General features: G+C 42.1%; 1 protein-coding gene across 6 annotated transcripts in view; it reads left to right on the top strand.

The window, feature by feature from the left end:
* The window catches only part of LOC110522067 (palmitoyltransferase ZDHHC14), a 58196-nt gene that overhangs the window by 1379 nt on the left and 37502 nt on the right, over positions 1-19315 (top strand). For 3 of the 6 annotated variants that reach the window (XM_090232424.1, XM_090232420.1, XM_021600140.3), the window contains exons 1-2: positions 6672-7310; positions 7428-7793. The exons of 1 other annotated variant lie outside the window; for it this stretch is intronic. In XM_090232424.1, the coding sequence (XP_090088550.1) occupies positions 7549-7793 (245 nt within the window). In that variant the 5' untranslated portion in view covers positions 6672-7310; positions 7428-7548. Of the gene's footprint in view, positions 1-6647; positions 7794-19315 lie in introns of those variants that run through there. 2 more of the 6 variants (XM_021600139.3, XM_021600141.3) reach the window with 2 other exon arrangements.

The raw sequence follows: 19315 nt of genomic DNA, 5'->3' as shown, positions 1-19315 counted from the left end.
TAAAATAATATATACAGTGCCTTGCGAAAGTATTCGGCCCCCTTGAACTTTGCGACCTTTTGCCACATTTCAGGCTTCAAACATAAATATATAAAACTGTATTTTTTTGTGAAGAATCAACAACAAGTGGGACACAATCATGAAGTGGAACGACATTTATTGGATATTTCAAACTTTTTTAACAAATCAAAAACTGCACCTTGTTCTGTCACTCATGGGGACTTTATGTCACTGCCAAGTGTAAGAGGAGACATTGAAAATTCTAGCCCTTAGGCTGCTGTCATGGAAGGGCCAATCCAAGAAGGCTCAAGGTCATTGGTCACAGATAAAATGATGTCAAATCATGTTATATGTACAGTAGCTTTGATTGTGAAAGTATGATGTTGACATGATCAGTCCAATCTTAGCTAGCAGTCATCATCATGAATCAAGTTGACAATCTACTGGCAAATAATTTTTAATCCTTGTCATATGAAGAGAAATGAAGAGAAATGATAGATAAAAACTTGTCGGTGCTCATCGGCCATTGGACATAAACATTACACAACAAGTTGGTAATCGCAAATTCAACGAGTGGTTTTGAAGGAATCAGTGACAGTGGCTCTGTGGTCCCAAATCTGGGATTAAGAGGCTCTTTTCCAAATTTAAAATGATAAACATTCCCATTGGCCATGCTGTCAATGAAGCATGAGTTGTGCCACACCCAAAACAACTGTTAACTCAGAAGGCCGAGATCCTACGTTTTGGACTTGGTGAACACTGTAGAAATGGCCCATGTTCTGAATTTGGTCGCTGTACAATTCAAAAGTGCTAAACAAATAGTTTACATTGAATAACATTACGTCCGTCCAAACTCGCTCATTGTCTTAATCAAAATGACTGATGGCCTCTTATCCACTTCGTCCCCTTATGCCATAGTTTGCACATCTCAATTGGCATTAGAAACCACATTGGTTTATTAAGCAAGTCAGCCATGTTTTTTTAAAGGCAGTAAATGAGGCTGAATGAACTGTTTCGCTGCCAGACAAGGCTGCGCTGATAGCCAGGTGTAGCAGTGGTAAGATGTTGGGACTGCTGTTGGGATGGCTTTATGTTGGCCCTAACAGTTTGTGGGCACCGTTTGTCGCCATTACAGTGCAATTAATGTATGGTTTAGTGTTGTATTGTGTTGTGTTGTGTAGTGACTTTGCTGGCATGCATCCCTCTGGTTTTGGAAACATAAGTATCTTTCATATCAGCAATAAGTATATTTCAAAAACAAAAGGTTAAATTAAAGATGCAATTAGCGAAAGTGTAGTTCGTAGGCTGGAGGCACACATAGCCTTATGGATCTGTAGCAAACCTGCTACAGTAAGTGTATATTTTTAGTTTGAAAGATTGTTTCTGATAAGTTCCATGTTTTGTAAACCCTATTCCAAGTGATTTTCTGCCAGGTCTCATAGATTACACGTAACATAGTAAACGTAAATCCAGGGAATGTAAATCCGTTTGGTATGGTAACATAAGACAGGTTACTTAAGGCAAAAAAATGAAAGGAGGGTGGTTGGTCGGGGTGGATGAGTAGGAATATAACTCAAACGTCTATCAACGCAATGGTTGCATGTTTAAGTCTCATCAAGGACAACTTTAGCATTTTAGCTAATTAGCAACTACTTGCTACTTTTTTTAGCTACTTTGCAACTACTTAGCATGTTAGCTGACCCTTCCCCTAACCTTAACCCCTTGCCTTCTAGCGACCTTAACACAAGACCTCATCTTGGTGTAACGGATAAGGTGTTGGGTTGACAGTCGCTGGACCTGGGTTTCAAATAAAAATGTATAATCAAATCAAATGTTATTTGTCACATGCGCCGAATACAACAGTCAAATGCTTACTTACAAGCCCTTAACCAACAATGCAGTTTAAGAAAATACCTATATAAAAAAAAGTAAGTGATAAGAAAAACAAATAATTAAAGAGCAGCAGTAAATAACAATAGCGGGGCTATATTTGTATACATTTTTTATTTTAACTTTATTCAACTAGGCAAGTCAGTTAAGAAATGACAGCCTAGGAACAGTGAGTTTACTGCCTTGTTCAGGGGCAGAACGACAGATTTTTACCTTGTCGGCTCAGGGATTCAATCTTGCAACCTTTCGGTTACTAGTCCAACGCTCTAATCACTAGGCTACCTGCAGGGGGTACCGGTTCAGAGTCAATGTGCTGGGCACCAGTGTTGAGGTAATTATGTACATGCAGGTAGGGTTATTAAAGTGGCTATTCATAGATAATAACAGAGAGTAGCAACAGTGTGGGGGTGCAAATAGCCTGGGTAGCCATTTGATTAGCTGTTCAGGAGTCTTATGACTTGTGGGTAGAAGCTGTTTAGAAGCCTCTTGGACCGGCGGTCTGGTACCGTTTGCCGTGTGATAGCAGAGAGGACAGTCTATGAATAGGGTGGCTGGAGTCATTGATAGTTTTTAGAGCCTTCCTCTGACACGGCTGGTATAGAGGTCCTGGATGGCAGGAAGCTTGGCCCCGGTGATGTACTGGGCCGCACGGACTACCCTCTGTAGTGTCTTGCGGTCAGAGGCCGAGTAGTTGCAATACCAGGCAGAGATGAAACCCGTCAGGATGCTCTCGATGGTGCAGCTGTAAAACCTTTTGAGGATCTGAACCAAATCCATGCCAAATCTTTTCAGTCTCCTGAGGGGGAATAGGTTTTGTCGTGCCCTCTTCACAACTGTCTTGATGCTCTTGATTCCATGTTAGTCTGATGCTGATGTGTCAATGAATTTCTCCACCTCCCAAAAATCAAAATATTAATCCACTATAATCAGAAAAGGAACGTTCTTTACTGTGAACAAATCCATTCCCACTTTAGACCAAGGACGTGCTGGTACGTCATGTGGGTGCAGCGTTTCCTTTTGATGCTTAGGTAGATTAGTATTACATATGCTGCACACAGCCAAAAAGTGTTTAATTTCTTGGGTCATGTTGGGCCGGAATACTGAGTCTCTGGCTTTGCTGATACTTGCTTCGACCCCTGAGTGCTCTGCATGGGTATGAGAGAGAATCCTTGGGTGTAGAGTGTCTGGCACTACCACCCTGTCGCCTTTGTAGACAACCTCTTCCTGCATTGTGAATTAGTCTCTGTATGTCCAGTAGTCCTTCACCAGGATGGGTGTACTCTTTCTTGTATCTGGCCAGCCCATTAGGATAAAAGACTGAAGAATTTGAGAAGTCTTGTCCTCTGCTGAATGAGCTTTGATAGCATCCTTTGTCTGTGGGGAGATGTTTTGATCAGTAGCATAGTACACATCTTCAACCTCAGCCTGTAGAGCATATACTGTCTCATTTGTCCGATATTGCAGGTAACTAGCTGTTGGTAGTGCTGCTCTAGACAAGAAATCTGCAATGTGAAGCTCTACTCCTTTCTTGTATACTACCTGTAGTTTGTAATTGTATTTATTATGGATCCCCATTAGCACTCTTCGAGGGGTCCAGCAAAATTAAGGCAGTTTATACCATTTTTAAAAACATTACAATACATTCACAGATTTTACAACACACTGTGTGCCCTCAGGCCCACTTTGAGCCAGGAAAGCCAGGAGAGAGCCAGGAGAGATTGACATGCATATTATTAATATTAGCACTCTGTGTACATCCAAGGGCCAGCCATGCTGCCATGTTCTGAGCCAATTGCAATTGCAAAGTCCTTTTTTTATGGCACCTGACCACACGACTGAACAGTTGTCAAGGTGCGACAAAACTAGGGCCTGTAGGACCTTCCTTGTTACTAGTGTTGTTAAGAAGGCAGAGTAGCGCTTTATTATGGACAGATTTCTCCCAATCTTAGCTTCTGTTGTATCAATATGCTTTGACCATGAAAGTTTACAATCCAGGGTTACTCCAAGCAGTTTAGTCATCTCAACTTGCTCAATGTCCACGTTATTTATTACAAGATTTAGTTGAGGTTTAGTGAGTCGTCTTTAGTTTAGTAAGTGGTCTTCCTACTAGGGCACACCACCTCAGTGCTAACAGTGTAACTGGTTCATAGGTTCATGATTACTGCATACAATATCTGTAGGATAAACAGAGGTATTCGGTGCAATTAGGGTCACATCAATTAAGTTACCTACATTGTGTTTGCCAATGCCTCTAGGATCATGTACATTAGATGCAGCATTATGACAACTCATTGTCACAATTGTAGGGACTAACTGAGCTGGCCTTGGATCATTGAAAAGTCATTGTTTCAAAGCAGCCTTGAAATGCGTGGGCAGAGTCCAGGAGCCATGATGATTTGGATGGACTCCATCATTCCTGCAGAGTATCTTCTGTTTCCAGAAGGTGTCAAAGTTATCAATAAAAGTGACTCCGGCAGAGCTACAGTAATATTTTAGCCAGATGTGTAATGCCAGCATTCTGCTGAATCTTACACACATGCGGCCCAATGGTGGTAATGGACCTGAACTGATTGCCCATTTTTTGGAGTCTTAATGGAGTCTTAGTTCTTTAAAATCAATTTTCAAATGTTCCGAGCTAGCCCTCCTGATGTCGTTTGACCCCACATGGACTACGACAGTGTCAGCTCCTGGCAACAGTCGGAAGCAGCCTTGTGATGTCCTGATAACGCTGAAGCTTTAGCATCAACCTTTGAAGTCGCTTTTTTTTTTACCCCGTTTTTTTCTCCCCAATTTCATGGTATCCAATTGTTGTAGTAGCTACTATCTTGCTACAACTCCCGTAGGGGCTCGGGAGAGATGAAGGTTGAAAGTCATGCGTCCCCCGATACACAACCCAACCAAGCCGCACTGCTTCTTAACACAGCGCGCATCCAACCCGGAAGCCAGCCGCACCAATGTGTCGGAGCAAACACCGTGCACCTGGCAACCTTGGTTAGCGCGCACTGCGCCCGGCCCGCCACAGGAGTCGCTGGTGCGCGATGAGACAAGGATATCCCTACCGGCCAACCCCTCCCTAACCCGGACGACGCTAGGCCAATTGTGCGTCGCCCTCCCGGTCGCGGCCGGTTACGACAGAGCCTGGGCGTGAACCCAGAGTCTCTGGTGGCACAGCTGGCGTGGCAGTACAGCGCCCTTAACCACTGCGCCACCCGGGAGGCCAGAAGAGGATTTTTGAAGATAACTTCAAGCGACTTGTGATCAGTGTGCACCGTGATAAAGTCCCCGCCATGAAGGTATTGATCAAAACGGTCACAGGCGAACACTATGGCTAGGCACTCCGTTTCAATTTGGGAATATCCTTGCTCCGTGGGTCTCAATGTCCTTGAAGCAAATGCAATGGGCTGCCCCTTCTGCAGGAGCGCTGCCCCTAGGCCTTTGTCACTTGCATCACATTGTAGGGTCACTTCTTCAGAGAGGTCATAGTACCTCAGTCTTGGTTGGGTGCTTACCAATTTCTTGATTTGCTCCAATGCATCATCACGTTGAAGAAGCCATGCCCACAGCACATTCTTTATTGGTCAGCCAACCCAATGGCTCACATACGTCAGACATAGGAGGTAAGAATTTGGCTAAGTAATTTACAAAACCAAGCAGTCGCTGCAATGCTTTTGCGTCTGTAGGTGGCGGCATTTGCTGTACTGCCTCCACCTTCTTGGGGTCTGGCTTCAGGCCTTAAGCTGTCAAAATATGTCCCATAAATGTAATACTTGTGAACCTGAGCTTAACTTTGCCTTTATCTGCACACTTTAGGAAAATTTTTATTTTTTTCCACAGAATTTGCATACAACCCCATGTGCTGGGCATTTGGCTCTTGCGTGTGTTGATCCACAGTACATGCACCATCTTTAGTATTTTGCATCACTGTCTGATTAATGTTTCCATTTTTTATCAACATGGTCTCTTTATTTGTTCTGAGTGGCATAATTTACAGATTCTGCCTGTTCAGGGACAGTGTTGATCTTTTTTAATTGGATCTGCATCTGTTCGCTTGCTTTGCATATATCTATGGCTTTAGACAGCGTAAGTTGTGGTTCGCACAGCATACTTGCTCTTACTCTGTTATCTTTACACCCAATCACAAGTCTGTCTCTGATCATTTTGTCTGTCATTGATTCTAAATAACATGAATCAGACAATTGACGCAGCCTCACAACATATTTTACCAGACGTCTCTGCTTGAGTTTGTTCACGTGTTAAAAATAAATATTTCATAAATCACATTACGACTGGGTTCAAAATGTATTTGTAAAACGTCAAGGATATTCTTTGAAGCATATGGCACTCTCTTAAGCAGTGTTGCCACTCGCACATGCAGGTCTTTTTTTAATCAGGTCTTTTTAAAATGTTATCTAAGCCCGTAGTGATTTCATAATTCTCCCACTGATCACAGAAAAACTATTTGACTGAGAGACATTGCAGGCTCTTTGTCCTCGCTCAGCTGTCCCACTTGCGTTTATTTGACAGCGATTACATTGTCCACATACCGTATCCTATTTTCCATATTCATACCACTTCTAACACCATGTTATTATGTATATGGGAATAACTCATGTCAGAGTGTGGTAAAAATGCTAGCATAATCCTTTACTCAGGTATTATAAATTACAGGTCACACATCCTAATCAGATACTCATAATGCACCTGTTTATATATCCTAGATATGTGCCCCACTAGCGCCATCTCTGGGTTGGCATTATGCCCATTATCTTAACAACTATGTTACCTCTACCAGCGACAACTATTAACGTGTACTATGTTACCTCTACCAGCTGAGTCCAGGTTGGATTATTGATGTTTCTAAATGTTGAAACAGAGCTTCGGGATTGTAGTTTACATGGTCCCATCAGTAAAGGGTGTTTATAGCTGAGAACCTTTGTGATTTGCATAATGCCTTGTTTAATGCCTTGGGTTCTCGAGAGCAAGGGCACGACGTTATTGCGCTGGCGGCTTGCAAGAAAAGCCGTGCCACCACTTCTAGGAAATCTAATCGGCGCTATTCTGCAGTAAAATCCTCGTCTTTTATTTGTCGGACATTCTCGTTGGAGAATTGCATTTTCTACACTTTGAGTGGCATGTGAAAAGCATTCTTCTCTTTTTAAGGACACTCGAAGGACGTATTTATGACTGGGTTTCTTCTCGCTTCCTCTCCAGATTTTTGATTTTCATTGTGTTTACATAAGTCTGGCCACTTGACAGTAACATCGGTCGCCTAGGGTGGCTACAGGCAGTTAGTTTTTTTTTAACGCAATGGAAGTATTATTCAAACAATTGAGGCAATGATGTTTCTTTTCTCAGACAAAGTGGCATATCTGATCAAATTCAGGAGGATGCAAGGCCGAAGAGGAAACGTAATTTAAAAAGTAGGCTATGTTTTATTATTTGAATAAACGATCATCAGGATGTTTATTCTTCTTATCCCACTAACCGGAGTAGTGGAAATGTATTGTTCAGTAACGGAACTTTTCTTGCTCTGACAGCATTGCATCACCTCTGTGGCAAAGGAGTATCTCTGGAACAAGCACGGAGCACATCTTTACCCCCCATTTATCAGCTGCCCCTTGATTCTTTGTATTGTTGTAAAAGGTGCACTGTTTACAGATGTATCTCGGACTTGATGAGCCCGTCCGGGAATGCCAGTATAATCAGATCTGCACGCGCAACTCGTTACCTATGGAGACCTTAGGGCACAAAAAGAAGAAGATTCCCAGAAGGAAGTGGCAAGTCTTTCCCGGTCGAAATAGATTCTACTGTAATGGAAGGGTCATGATGGCGAGGCAGACCGGGGTCTTCTACCTAACCCTAGTCCTGATCATGGTCACCAGCGGGCTTTTCTTCGCGTTCGAGTAAGTTTAAATTACACACTACAGTTGCTCATGCAAGACCTTAACGTAATTCACTGGTGATGCACTGAGCACATTTGTGAGCAAGGGGTGGGCTATGTAACCGCAGTCAATTTGTTTTTAATATATTATATTATATTCGGAGTTCATTCGTCAATAGCTCTCAGATGCAAGGTCCTAGGATGATGATAATTATATAACTATAATCAGATGATGGTAGAGAGCAAGGTACACCATTTCTTTTTACCGATGGTCGAACTCTTCCATTAACAGAGCCGAAAAGGAGGCGATATGCAATTTCTGGCGCTCAGGTGCTTTAGGGACCATCGTAAAAGTGCAATATCGGTTGCATTCCCATTCAAGAGGGTTAGCCCTATATCAACATTACACATTGCGTAGTGCCAAGTCGCTAAAGGGCCCAATATGTTTATTAGTTACCTCTAACTACTAAGGGTGCTATATTCTATCTATCTATCTACAAAGATACCAGGTGAAATGCAGATGTAAAGCCACATAATGTGAGGTCACTTACACCCCCCCCCCCCCCCCCATCCATGCTACATACATTACAATTCCAGTTCACCACCCTGATTTTCACCTGAACTTTTCCTGATATTTTCAATAGCTCACTGTCCATATGAGTTACAGATATACAGACAAGTATGCTGGGTTCCTAGATATCTTATCAAAGGTACACCTCACAATTGATTCTCCAAAAATGTTCGCCTAGTACATCTGTGGTTATTAATTAACGTACAGATCTCATTTTCAATAGCTTCCAGTCCAAATGACATACAGTGCCTTCGGGAAGTATTCAGACCCATTGACCTTTTCCACATTTTCTTATGTTACAGCCTTGATCTAAAATGGATAAAATAAAATAAAAATCTGCAGCAATCTACAAACTGACAAAGCAAAAACAAGTTTTTACATTTTTTTCAAATGTATTAAAAGTAAAAACAGAAATACCTTATTTACATACAGTACCAGTGAAAAGTTTGGACCCACCTACTAAGTTTCTTTATTTTTACTATTTTCTACATTGTAGAATAATAGTGAAAACATCAAAACTATGAAATAACACATGGAATCAATCATGTAGTAACCAAAAAAGTGTTAAACAAATCAAAATATATTTAAGATTTTAGATTCTTCAAAGTAGCCGCCCTTTGCCTTGATGACAGCTTTGCACACTCTTGGCATTCTCTCAACCAGATTCACCTGGAATGCTTTTCCAACAGTCTTGAGGGAGTTCCCACATATGCTGAGCACTTGTTGGCTGCTTTTCCTTCACCCAGCGGTCCAACTCATACCAAACCATCTCAATTGGATTGAGGTCGGGTGATTGTGGAGGCCATGTCATCTGATGCAGCACTCCATCACTCTCCTTCTTGGTAAAATAGCCCTTACACAGCCTGGAGGTGTGTTGGGTCATTGTCCTGTTGAAAAACAAATGATAGTACCACTAAGCGCAAACCAGATTGGATGGCGTATCGCTGCAGAATGCTGTGGTAGCCAAGCTGGTGAAGTGTGCGTTGAATTCTAAACAAATCACAGACAGTGTCACCAGCAAAGCACCCCCACACCATCACACCTCCTCCATGCTTCACGGTGGGAACCACACATGCGGAGATCATCCGTTTACCTGCTCTTTGTCTCACAAAGACACAGAGGTTGGAACCAACAATCTCAAATTTGGACTCATCAGACCAAAGGACAGATTTCCACCGGTCATAATGTCTATTGCTCGTGTTTCTTGGCCCAAGCAAGTCTCTTCTTCTCATTGGTGTCCTTTAGTAGTGTTATTTTTTTTGCAGCAGCAGCAATTCAACCATGGAGACTTTTTCACGCTGTCTCCTCTGAACAGTTGATGTTGAGATGTGTCTGTTACTTGAACTCTGAAGCATTTTTTGGGCTGCAATTTCTGAAGCTGGTAACTCTAATGAACTTATCCTCTAAAGCAGAGGTAACTCTTGGTCTTCCTTTCCTGTGGCGGTCTTCATGAGAGCCAGTTTCATCATAGCGCTTGATGTTTTTTTGCGACTGAACTTGAAGAAACTTTAAAAGTTCTTGAAATTTTCCTGGATTGACTGACCTTCATGTCTTAAAGTAATGATGGTCTGTAATTTCATTTTGCTTACTTGAGCTGTTCTTCCCATAATATCGACTTGGTATTTTACCAAATAGGGCTATCTTCTGTATACCACCCCTACATTGTCACAACACAACTGATTGGCTCAAACGCATTAAGAAAGAAAGAAATTACACAAATTAACTTTTAACAACTGTTAATTGAAATGTATTCCTGGTGATCACCACATGAAACTGGTTGAGAGAATGCCAAGAAAGCTGTCATCAAGTTAAAGGGTGGCTACTTTGAAGAATCTGAAATATAAAATATGTTTTGATTTGTTTAACACCTTTTTGGTTACTACATGATTCCATATGTGTTATTTCATAATTTTGATGTATTCACTATTATTCTACAATTTTGAAAATTGTAAAAATAAAGAAAAACCCTGGAATGAGTAGGTGTGTCCAAACTTTTGACTGGTACTGTACATATTCAGACCCGTTGCTATGAGACTCAAAATTGAGCACAGGTGCATCCTGTTTCCATTGATCATCCTTGAGATGTTTATACAACTTGATTGGAGTCCACCAGTGGTAATATCAATTGATTGGACAAAATTAGGAAAGGCACACACCTGTCTATATAAGTTCCCACAGTTGACAGTGCATGTCAGAGCAAAAACCAAGCCAGGATTGTGTCGAGGCACAGATCTGGGTAAGGGTACCAAAAAAATTCTGCTGCATTGAAGGTACCCAAGAACACAGGGGCCTCCATCATTCTTAAATGGAAGAAGTTTGTAACCATCAAGACTCCTCCTAGAGCCGGCCGGCCGGCCAACCAAACTGAGCAATCGGGGGAGGAGGGCCTGGATCACAGAGGTGACCAAGAACCCGGTGGTCACTCTGACAGAGCTCCAGAGTTCCTCTGTGGAGATGGGAGAACCTTCCAGAAGGACAAACATCTCTGCAGCACTCCACCAATCAGGCTTTTATTGTAGAGTGGCCAGACGGAAGCCACTCCTCAGTAAAAGGCACATGATAGCCCGCTTGGAGTTTGCCAAAAGGCACCTAAAGACTCTCAGATCATAAGAAACAAGATTTTCTGGTGTGATGAAACCAAGATTGAAGTCTTTGGACTGAATGCCAAGCGTCACGTCTGGAGGAAATCTGGCACCATCCCTACGGTGAAGCATGGTAGAGGCAGCATCATGCTGTGGGAATGTTTTTCAGCGACAGGGACTAGGAGACTAGTCAGGATCGAGGCAAAGATGAACGGAGCAAAGTACAGAGAGATCCTTGATGAACACCTGCTCCAGAGTGCTCAGAGTAGGACATTGGAAATGGAACTGGGAATATGGCTAATTGGAAATATGACTGGGAATATGGCTGAATACAGACAGTGTAGTTATTCCCTCCGCAAGGCAATCAAACAAGAATGTCGGTATAGGGACAAAGTGGAATGGCAATTCAACAGCTGAGACACAAGACATATGTGGTGACCAACGTCTTTCTTCCAGACAAACTAAACACCTTCTTTGCCCGCTTTGGGGATAACAGTGCCACCGCACAGCCCGCTACCAAGGACTGCGGGCCCCCCCCCCTCCTTCTCTGTGGCCGACGTGAGAAAAACATTTAAACGTATTAACCCTCGCAAGGCTGGGCCGGCATCCCATGCCACGTCCTCAGAGCGTGCGCAGACCAGCTGGCTGGTGTGTTTACGGACATATTCAATCTTTCCCTATCCCAGTCTTCTGTCCCCACATGCTTCATGATGGCCACCATTGTTCCCGTACCCAAGAAGGCAAAGGTAACGGAACTAAATTACTATTGCCCCATTGCACTCACTTTTGTCATCAGGAAGTGCTTTGAGAGACTAGTCAAGAATCATATCACCTCCACCTTACCTGCCACCCTAGACCCACTTCAATTTGCATACCACCCCAATAGGTCCTCAGACGATGCAATCGCCATCACACTGCACACTGCCCTATCCCATCTGGACAAGAGGAATACCTATGTAAGAATACTGTTTATTGACTACAGCTGAGCATTCAACACCATAGTACCCTGCAAGCTCATCATCAAGCTGGAGGCCCTGGGTCTCAACCCCAGCCTGTGTATCTGGGTCCTGGACTTCCTGACAGGCTGCCCCCAGGTGGTGAAGGTAGGAAACAACATCTCCACTTTGCTGATCCTCAACACTGGGGCCCCACAAGGGTGCGTGCTCAGCCCCCTCCTGTACTCCCTATTCACCCATGACTGCGTGGCCATGCATGCCTCCAATTCAGTCATCAAGTTTGCAGACGACACAACAGTAGTGGGCTTGAATACCAACAACAACGAGACAGCCTACAGGGAGGAGGTGAGGGCCCTCGGAGTGTGGTGTCAGGAAAACGACCTCTCACTCAACGTCAACAAAACAAAGGAGATGATCGTGGACTTCAGGAAACAGCTGAGGGAGCACCCCCCTATCCACATCGACGGGACAGCAGTGGAAAAGGAGGAACGTTTTAAGTTCCTTGGCGTACACATCACGGACAAACTGAAATGGTCCACCCACACAGACAGCGTGGTGAAGAAGGCGCAACAGCGCCTCTTCAACCACAGGAGGCTGAAGAAAAACACTCACAAACTTTTACAGATGCACAATTGAGAGCATCCTGTCGGTCTGTATCACCACCTGGTACGGAAACTGCATCACCCACAACCGCAAGGCTCTCCAGAGGGTGGTGTAGTCTGCACAACACATCTCCAGGGGGAAACTGCCTGCCCTCCAGGACACCTACACCACCCGATGTCACAGGAAGGCCAAAAAGATCATCAAGGACAACAACCACCCGAGCCACTGCCTGTTCACCCCGCTACCATCCAGAAGGCGAGGTCAGTACAGGCGCATCAAAGCTGGGACTGAGAGACTGAAAAACAACTTCTATCTCAAGGCCATCAGACTGTTAAACAGCCATCATTAACACAGAGAGGCTGCTTGCCTACATACAAACTTGAAATCATTAGCAACTTTAAAAAATGGATCACTAGTCATTTTAATAATGCCGCTTTAATAATGTTTACATATCTTGCATTTCTCATCTCATATGTATAAGCTGTATTTTATACCATCTATTGCATCTTTCCTATGCCGCTCGCTCATCGCTCATCCATATATTAATATGTACAGTTGAAATCGGAAGTTTACATACACTTAGGTTGGAATCATTAAAACTAGTTTTTCAACCACTCCACACATTTCTTGTTAACAAACTATAGTTTTGGCAAGTCGGTTAGGACATCTACTTTGTACATGACACAAGTAATCTTTCTAACAATTGTTTACAGACTAATAATTTCACTTATAATTCACTGTATCACAATTCCAGTGGGTCAGAAGTTTACATACAATAAGTTGACTGTACCTTTAAACAGCTTGGAAAATTCCCGAAAATGATGTCATGGCTTTAGAAGATTTAGAAGATGTGTACCTGTGGATGTATTTCAAGGCCTACCTTCAAACTCAGTGCCTTTTTGCTTGACATCATGGGAAAATCAAAAGAAATCAGCCAAGGCCTCAGAAAAAAAATTGTAGACATCCAGAAGTCTGGTTCATCCTTGGGAGCAATTTCCAAACACCTGAAGGTACCACGTTCATCTGTACAAACAATAGTATGCAAGTGCAAACACCATGGGACCATGCAGCCGTCATAATGCTTAGGAAGGAGACGCGTTCTGTCTCCTAGAGATGAATGTACTTTGGTGCCGAAAAGTGCAAATCAATCCCAGAACAAGAGCAAAGGACCTTGTGAAGATGCAGGAGGAAACGGGTACAAAGTATCTATATCCACAGTAAAACGAGTCTTATATCAACATAACCTGAAACGCCGCTCAGCAAGGAAGAAGGCACTGCTCCAAAACCACCACTAAAAAGCCAGACTACGGTTTGCAACTGTATATGGGGACAAAGATCGTACTTTCCTGAGAAATGTCCTCTGGTCTGATGAAACAAAAATAGGACTGTTTGGCCATAATGACCATCGTTATGTTTGGAGGAAAAAGGGGGAGGCTTGCAAGCTGAAGAACACCATCCCAACCGCGTAGCACGGGAGTGGCAGCATCATGTTGTGGGGGTGCTTTGCTGCAGGAGGGACTGGTGCACTTCACAAAATAGATGGCATATTGAGGGAGGAAAATTATGTGAATATATTGAGGCAACATCTCAAGGCATCCGTCAGGAAGTTGAAGCTTGGTTGCAAATGGGTCTTCCAAATGGACAATGACCCCAAGCATACTTCCAAAGGTGTGGCAAAATGGCTTAAGGACAACAAAGTCAAGGTATTGGAGTGGCCATCACAAAGCCCTGACCTCAATGCTATAGAAAATTTGTGGGAAGAACTGAAAAAACATGTGCGAACAAGGAGGCCTACAAACCTGACTCAGTTACACCAGCTCTATCATGAGGAATGGGACAAAATTCAGTGCCCGCTTGGAGTACATGTCCTGGTAATCCGTCTGGCCCTGCAACCTTGTGAATGTTGACCTGTTTAAAGGTCTTACTCACATCGGCTACAGAGAGCGTGATCACACAGTCGTCCGGAACAGCTGATGTTCTCATGCATGCTTCAGTGTTACTTGCCTCGAAGCAAGCATATAAGTTATTTAACTTGTTTGGTAGGCTCGTGTCACTGGGCAGCTCTCGCCTGTGCTTCCTTTTGTAGTCTGTAATAGTTTGCGAGCCCTGCCACATCCGACGAGCGTCGGAGCCGGTGTATTACGATTCAATCTTAATGCTGTATTGACGCTTTGCCTGTTTGATTGTTCGTCGGAGGGCATAGTGGGATTTCTTATACGTGTTTGGGGTTAGAGTCCCGCTCCGTTTAAAGCGGCAGCTCTACCCTTTAGCTCAGTGCGGATGTTTCCTATAATCCATTGCCTCTGTTAGGGGTATGTGCGTACGGTCACTGTGGGGACAATGTCATCGATGCACTTATTGATGAAGCCAGTGACTGACGTGGTGTACTCCTCAATGCCATCGGAAGAATCCCGGGAACATATTCCAGTCTGTGCTAACAAAACAGTCCTGTAGCTTAGCATCTTTGTCATCTTTTATTGACCGGGTCACTGGTGCTTCCTGCTTTGGTTTTTGCTTTTAAGCAGGAATCAGGAGGATAGTATTATGGTCAGATTTGCCAAATGGAGGGAGAGCTCTGTAAGTGTCTCTGTGTGTGGAGTAAAGGTGATCTAGAGTTTTTTTATTTTCCTCTGGTTGCACATTTAACATGCTGGTAGAAATGAGGTAAAACGATTTAAGTTTCCCTGCATTAAAGTTCCCAGCCAGTAGGAGCGCCGCCTCTGGATGAGCGTTTTCCTGTTTGCTTATGGCCTTATACAGCTCATTGAGTGCGGTCTTCGTGCCAGCATCGGTTTGTGGTGGTAAATAGACAGCTATGACAAATATATATATAAACTCTCTTGATAAATAGTAGGGTCTACAGCTTATCATAAGATACTCTACCTCAGGCAAGCAAAACCTTGAGACTTCCTTAATATTATATTTTGTGCACCAGCTGTTGTTTACAAATATACACATACTGCCACCCCTTGTCTTACTGCTGTTCTAACTTGCTGATGCAGCGTAAACCCCGCCAGCTGTATGTTATCCATGTCGTCATTCAGTCACGACTCTGTGAAACATAAGATATTACAGTTTTTAACCTTTTTGGGATAAGGGGCAGCATTTTCACTTTTTGATTAATAGCTTGCCCAGAGTGAACTGCCTCCTACTCTGTCCCAGATGCTAATATATGCATATTATTATTAGTATTGTATAGAAAACACTCTGAAGTTTCTAAAACTGTTTGAATGATGTCTGTGAGTATAACATAACTAATATGGCAGGCAAAAACCTGAGAAAAATTGAACCAGGAAGTGGGACATCTGAGGTTTGTAGTTTTTCAAAGCTTGGCCTACCGAATACACATTGAGATATGGATGAGCTTGCACTTCCTAGGTCTTCCACTAGATGTCAACCATCTTTAGAAACAGGTTTGAGGATTTTACTATAAAGGAGGGGCTCATGAGACCTCTTTGAGTCAGTGGTCTGGCAGAAAGCCTTGGTCTCATGACACACGCTGCCGACAGAGTTACCTCTCGTTCCAGTGCTTTTCTGAAGACAAAGGAATTCTCCGGTTGGAACATTATTGATGTTTTATGTTAAAAACATCCTAACGATTGATTCCATACATCGTAAGACATGTTTCTAAAGGACTGTAACAGAACTTTGAGTTTTTGTCTGGAGGAAGTGCCAGCGCCTCATGAAGATGGATTACTGGGCTGAACATGCTAACAACAAGTGGCTATTTGGACATAAATGATGGAACTTTATGGAACAAATCAGTCATTTATTGTCGAACTGGGATTCCTGGGAGTACATTATGATGAAGGTAATCAAAGGTAAGTGAATATTTATGGTGTTGTTTCTAACTTTGTTGATTCCAAAATGGCGGATATTCCTCTGGCTGTTTTGGGTTCTGAGCGCCGTTCTCAGATTATGCTTTTTCCTCAAAGTTTTTTGGAAATCTGACACAGCGGTTGCATTAAGGAGAAGTCTATCTTTAATTCTGTGAATAACACTAGTATCTTTTATCAATGTTTATTATGAGTATTTCTGCAAAATCACTGGATGTTTTGGAATCAAAACGTTACTGCACGTAAGTCGCCAATGTAAACTGAGATTTTTGGATATAAATATGCACATTATCAAACAAAACATACATGTATTGTGTAACATGATGTCCTATGAGTGTCATCTGATGAAGATCATCAAAGGTTAGTCATTCATTTTTTCTATATTTCTGCTTTTTGTGACTCCTATCTTTCGCTGGAAAAATGGCTGTGTTTTTTCAACTTGGCAGAGATCTAACATAATCATATGTTGTGCTTTAGCTGTAAAGCATTTTTGAAATTGGACACGATGGGTAGATTAACCTCTCTAGGGTATGTGGGACGCTAGCGTCCCATCTGGCCAACGTCCAGTGAGGTTGCAGAGCTCCAAATTCAATTACAGAAATGCTCATTATAAAAATTCAGAAAACAAAACATATTTTACATAGGTTTAAAGATGAACTTCTTGTTAAACCAACCACAGTGTCATATTTATAAAATGCTTTTCGGCGAAAGCATACCTAGCCCAGAACATACCTAGCCCAGAACATAGCCCAGAAGCAGAAGCAGAAGCATTACAAAATTCAGAAATAGAGATAAAATGAATCCCTTACCTTTGATTATCTTCATATGGTGGCAATCAGAAGACATTAATTTACTCAATAAATGTTCCTTTTGTTCGATGAAGTCTCTTTATATCCAAAAACCTCAGTTTTGTTAGCGCGTTTTCTTCAGTAATCCACAGGCTCAAACTCAGTCAAAACAATCAGACAAAAAAATCAAAATTGTATCCGTAAAGTTCATAGAAACATGTCAAACGATGTTTATATTCAATCCTCAGGTTGTTTTTTAGCCTAAATTATCTATAATATTTCAACCGGACAATAACGTTGTCAATATAAAAGGTAAACAAGAAATGCACATGCGCCTGAAAAAACTCTGCGACACGTTAGGGTCCACTCGTTCAGACTGGTCTTACTCCCTCATTTATAAGAATACAAGCCTGAAACGATTTCTAAAGACTGTTGACATCTAGTGGAAGGCATAGGAACTGCAAATGGAGGCCTAAGTCAATGGATACTGTAATGGCATTGAATAGAAAACTACAAAACCCCCCCAAAAATAATACTTCCTGAATGGATTTTTCTCAGGTTTTTGGATGCTAAATCAGTTCTGTTATACTCACAGACACTATTTTAACGGTTTTGTAAACTTTAGAGTGTTTTTTTTTGTTATATATATATTTGTTATATCCAAATCCACCAGGTATATGCATATCATATCTTCTGGGCCCGAGTAGCAGGCCGTTTAATTTGGGCATGCTTTTCATCCAAAATTCTGGATGCTGCCCCCTACCCTAGAGAGGTGTATCTTTCATTTGCTGTATTGGACTTGTTAATGTGTGAAAGTTAGATATTTTTTAAATTTCGCGTGCTGCCTTTTCAGCGGAATGTTGTCGAGGGGTTCCGCTAGCGGTTAATGTCCCGTTGGTAGGATATTTGTGATCGTAGCTCATCTATAGTTCATTTACGTCCCCTATATCCCTTTCTCATGCGAATGATTGGGATTTGGGACTTGCCAGGTGTCTGAAGTAAATCCTTCGCGTCCGACTCGTTAAAGAAAAAACTTTGTCCACTACGAGGTGAGTAATCGCTGTCCTGATATCCAGAAACATTATGTACAAAATAAGTTACAAATAACGTGAAAAAACACAGTTGGTTAGGGAACTGTAGAACGGCAGCCATCTTGTAGCGTCATACCCAAGAAAACTTGAGGCTGTAATCGTTGCTAAAGGTGCTTCAAGAAAGTACTGAGTAAAGCATCTGAATACTAATGTTAATGTGATATTTCAGTTGTTTGTTTTTTTATTAGCAAAATGTTAAAAAAAAATGTTTTTACTTTGTCATTATGGGGTATTTCGTGTAGATTGATGAGGGGGGGAAACAATTTAATTTTAGAATAAGGCTGTAACGTAACAAAATGTGGAAAAGGTGTGGGGTCTGAATAATTTCCGAATGCACCGTATGTAGTACATCTAAAACCACTTGATGTTAGGTCAATGACATCCCTTCTTCATAGTACACTCATTAGAATTGCCGTTTTTCATTTAACTGAAAATACATTAATATTTCCTGTCCATGTGAGCTACAGATCTACAGACAAGTGTGGTGGGTTCCTTGACCTCTCTTATCAAAGGTACACCTTTATTTTCTTAAAATTCAAAGTTTGATGTTCTGAAAAATACAATATACTCTACACTGAGCATTTTTATACAATTATTTGAGACTGGAGAACACAATGGGAGGGATCTTAGACCTTTCCTCCATACAGAATCTTTCTAGATCCTTGATATCCTTTGTATGTGAATATGGACTGCCCTCTTCAATTCAAACAACTGGTTTTTAATGGGGTTCAAGTCAGGAGACTGAGATGGCCATTTCAAAATGTTGATTTTTTTTGTGTGGTGAATTTACCATATGTTTGTAGATTTTTATGTGTGCTTGGGGTTATTGTCTTTCTGGAAGATCTACTTGAGACCAAGTCTCAGCATCCTGGTACTTGGTAAAGTTCATGCCGTTGACCAGTGTAAGTAAAATAGCCCCATAACATCAAAGATCCGCCACCATATTTTACAGTTTCTCGACCGCCAAAGAGCTCTATTTTCATATCATCGGACCATAGCACCCATTCCAAGTGCCAATGTTGTTTATCAAACTCCAGGCGGAGTTTGACATTGTTTTACTTTTAATTATTTCAATCAATAGTGAGCTCACCCGTGATGTGATGAATTGTAAATAGTA

This window comes from Oncorhynchus mykiss, chromosome 4 (assembly GCF_057628025.1).
Source record: "Oncorhynchus mykiss isolate SJ-2025 chromosome 4, ASM5762802v1, whole genome shotgun sequence".
Classification (NCBI taxonomy): domain Eukaryota; kingdom Metazoa; phylum Chordata; class Actinopteri; order Salmoniformes; family Salmonidae; genus Oncorhynchus; species Oncorhynchus mykiss.
Note: the sequence above shows the minus strand (reverse complement) of the source record. Positions and strands in the feature narration are given on the sequence as shown.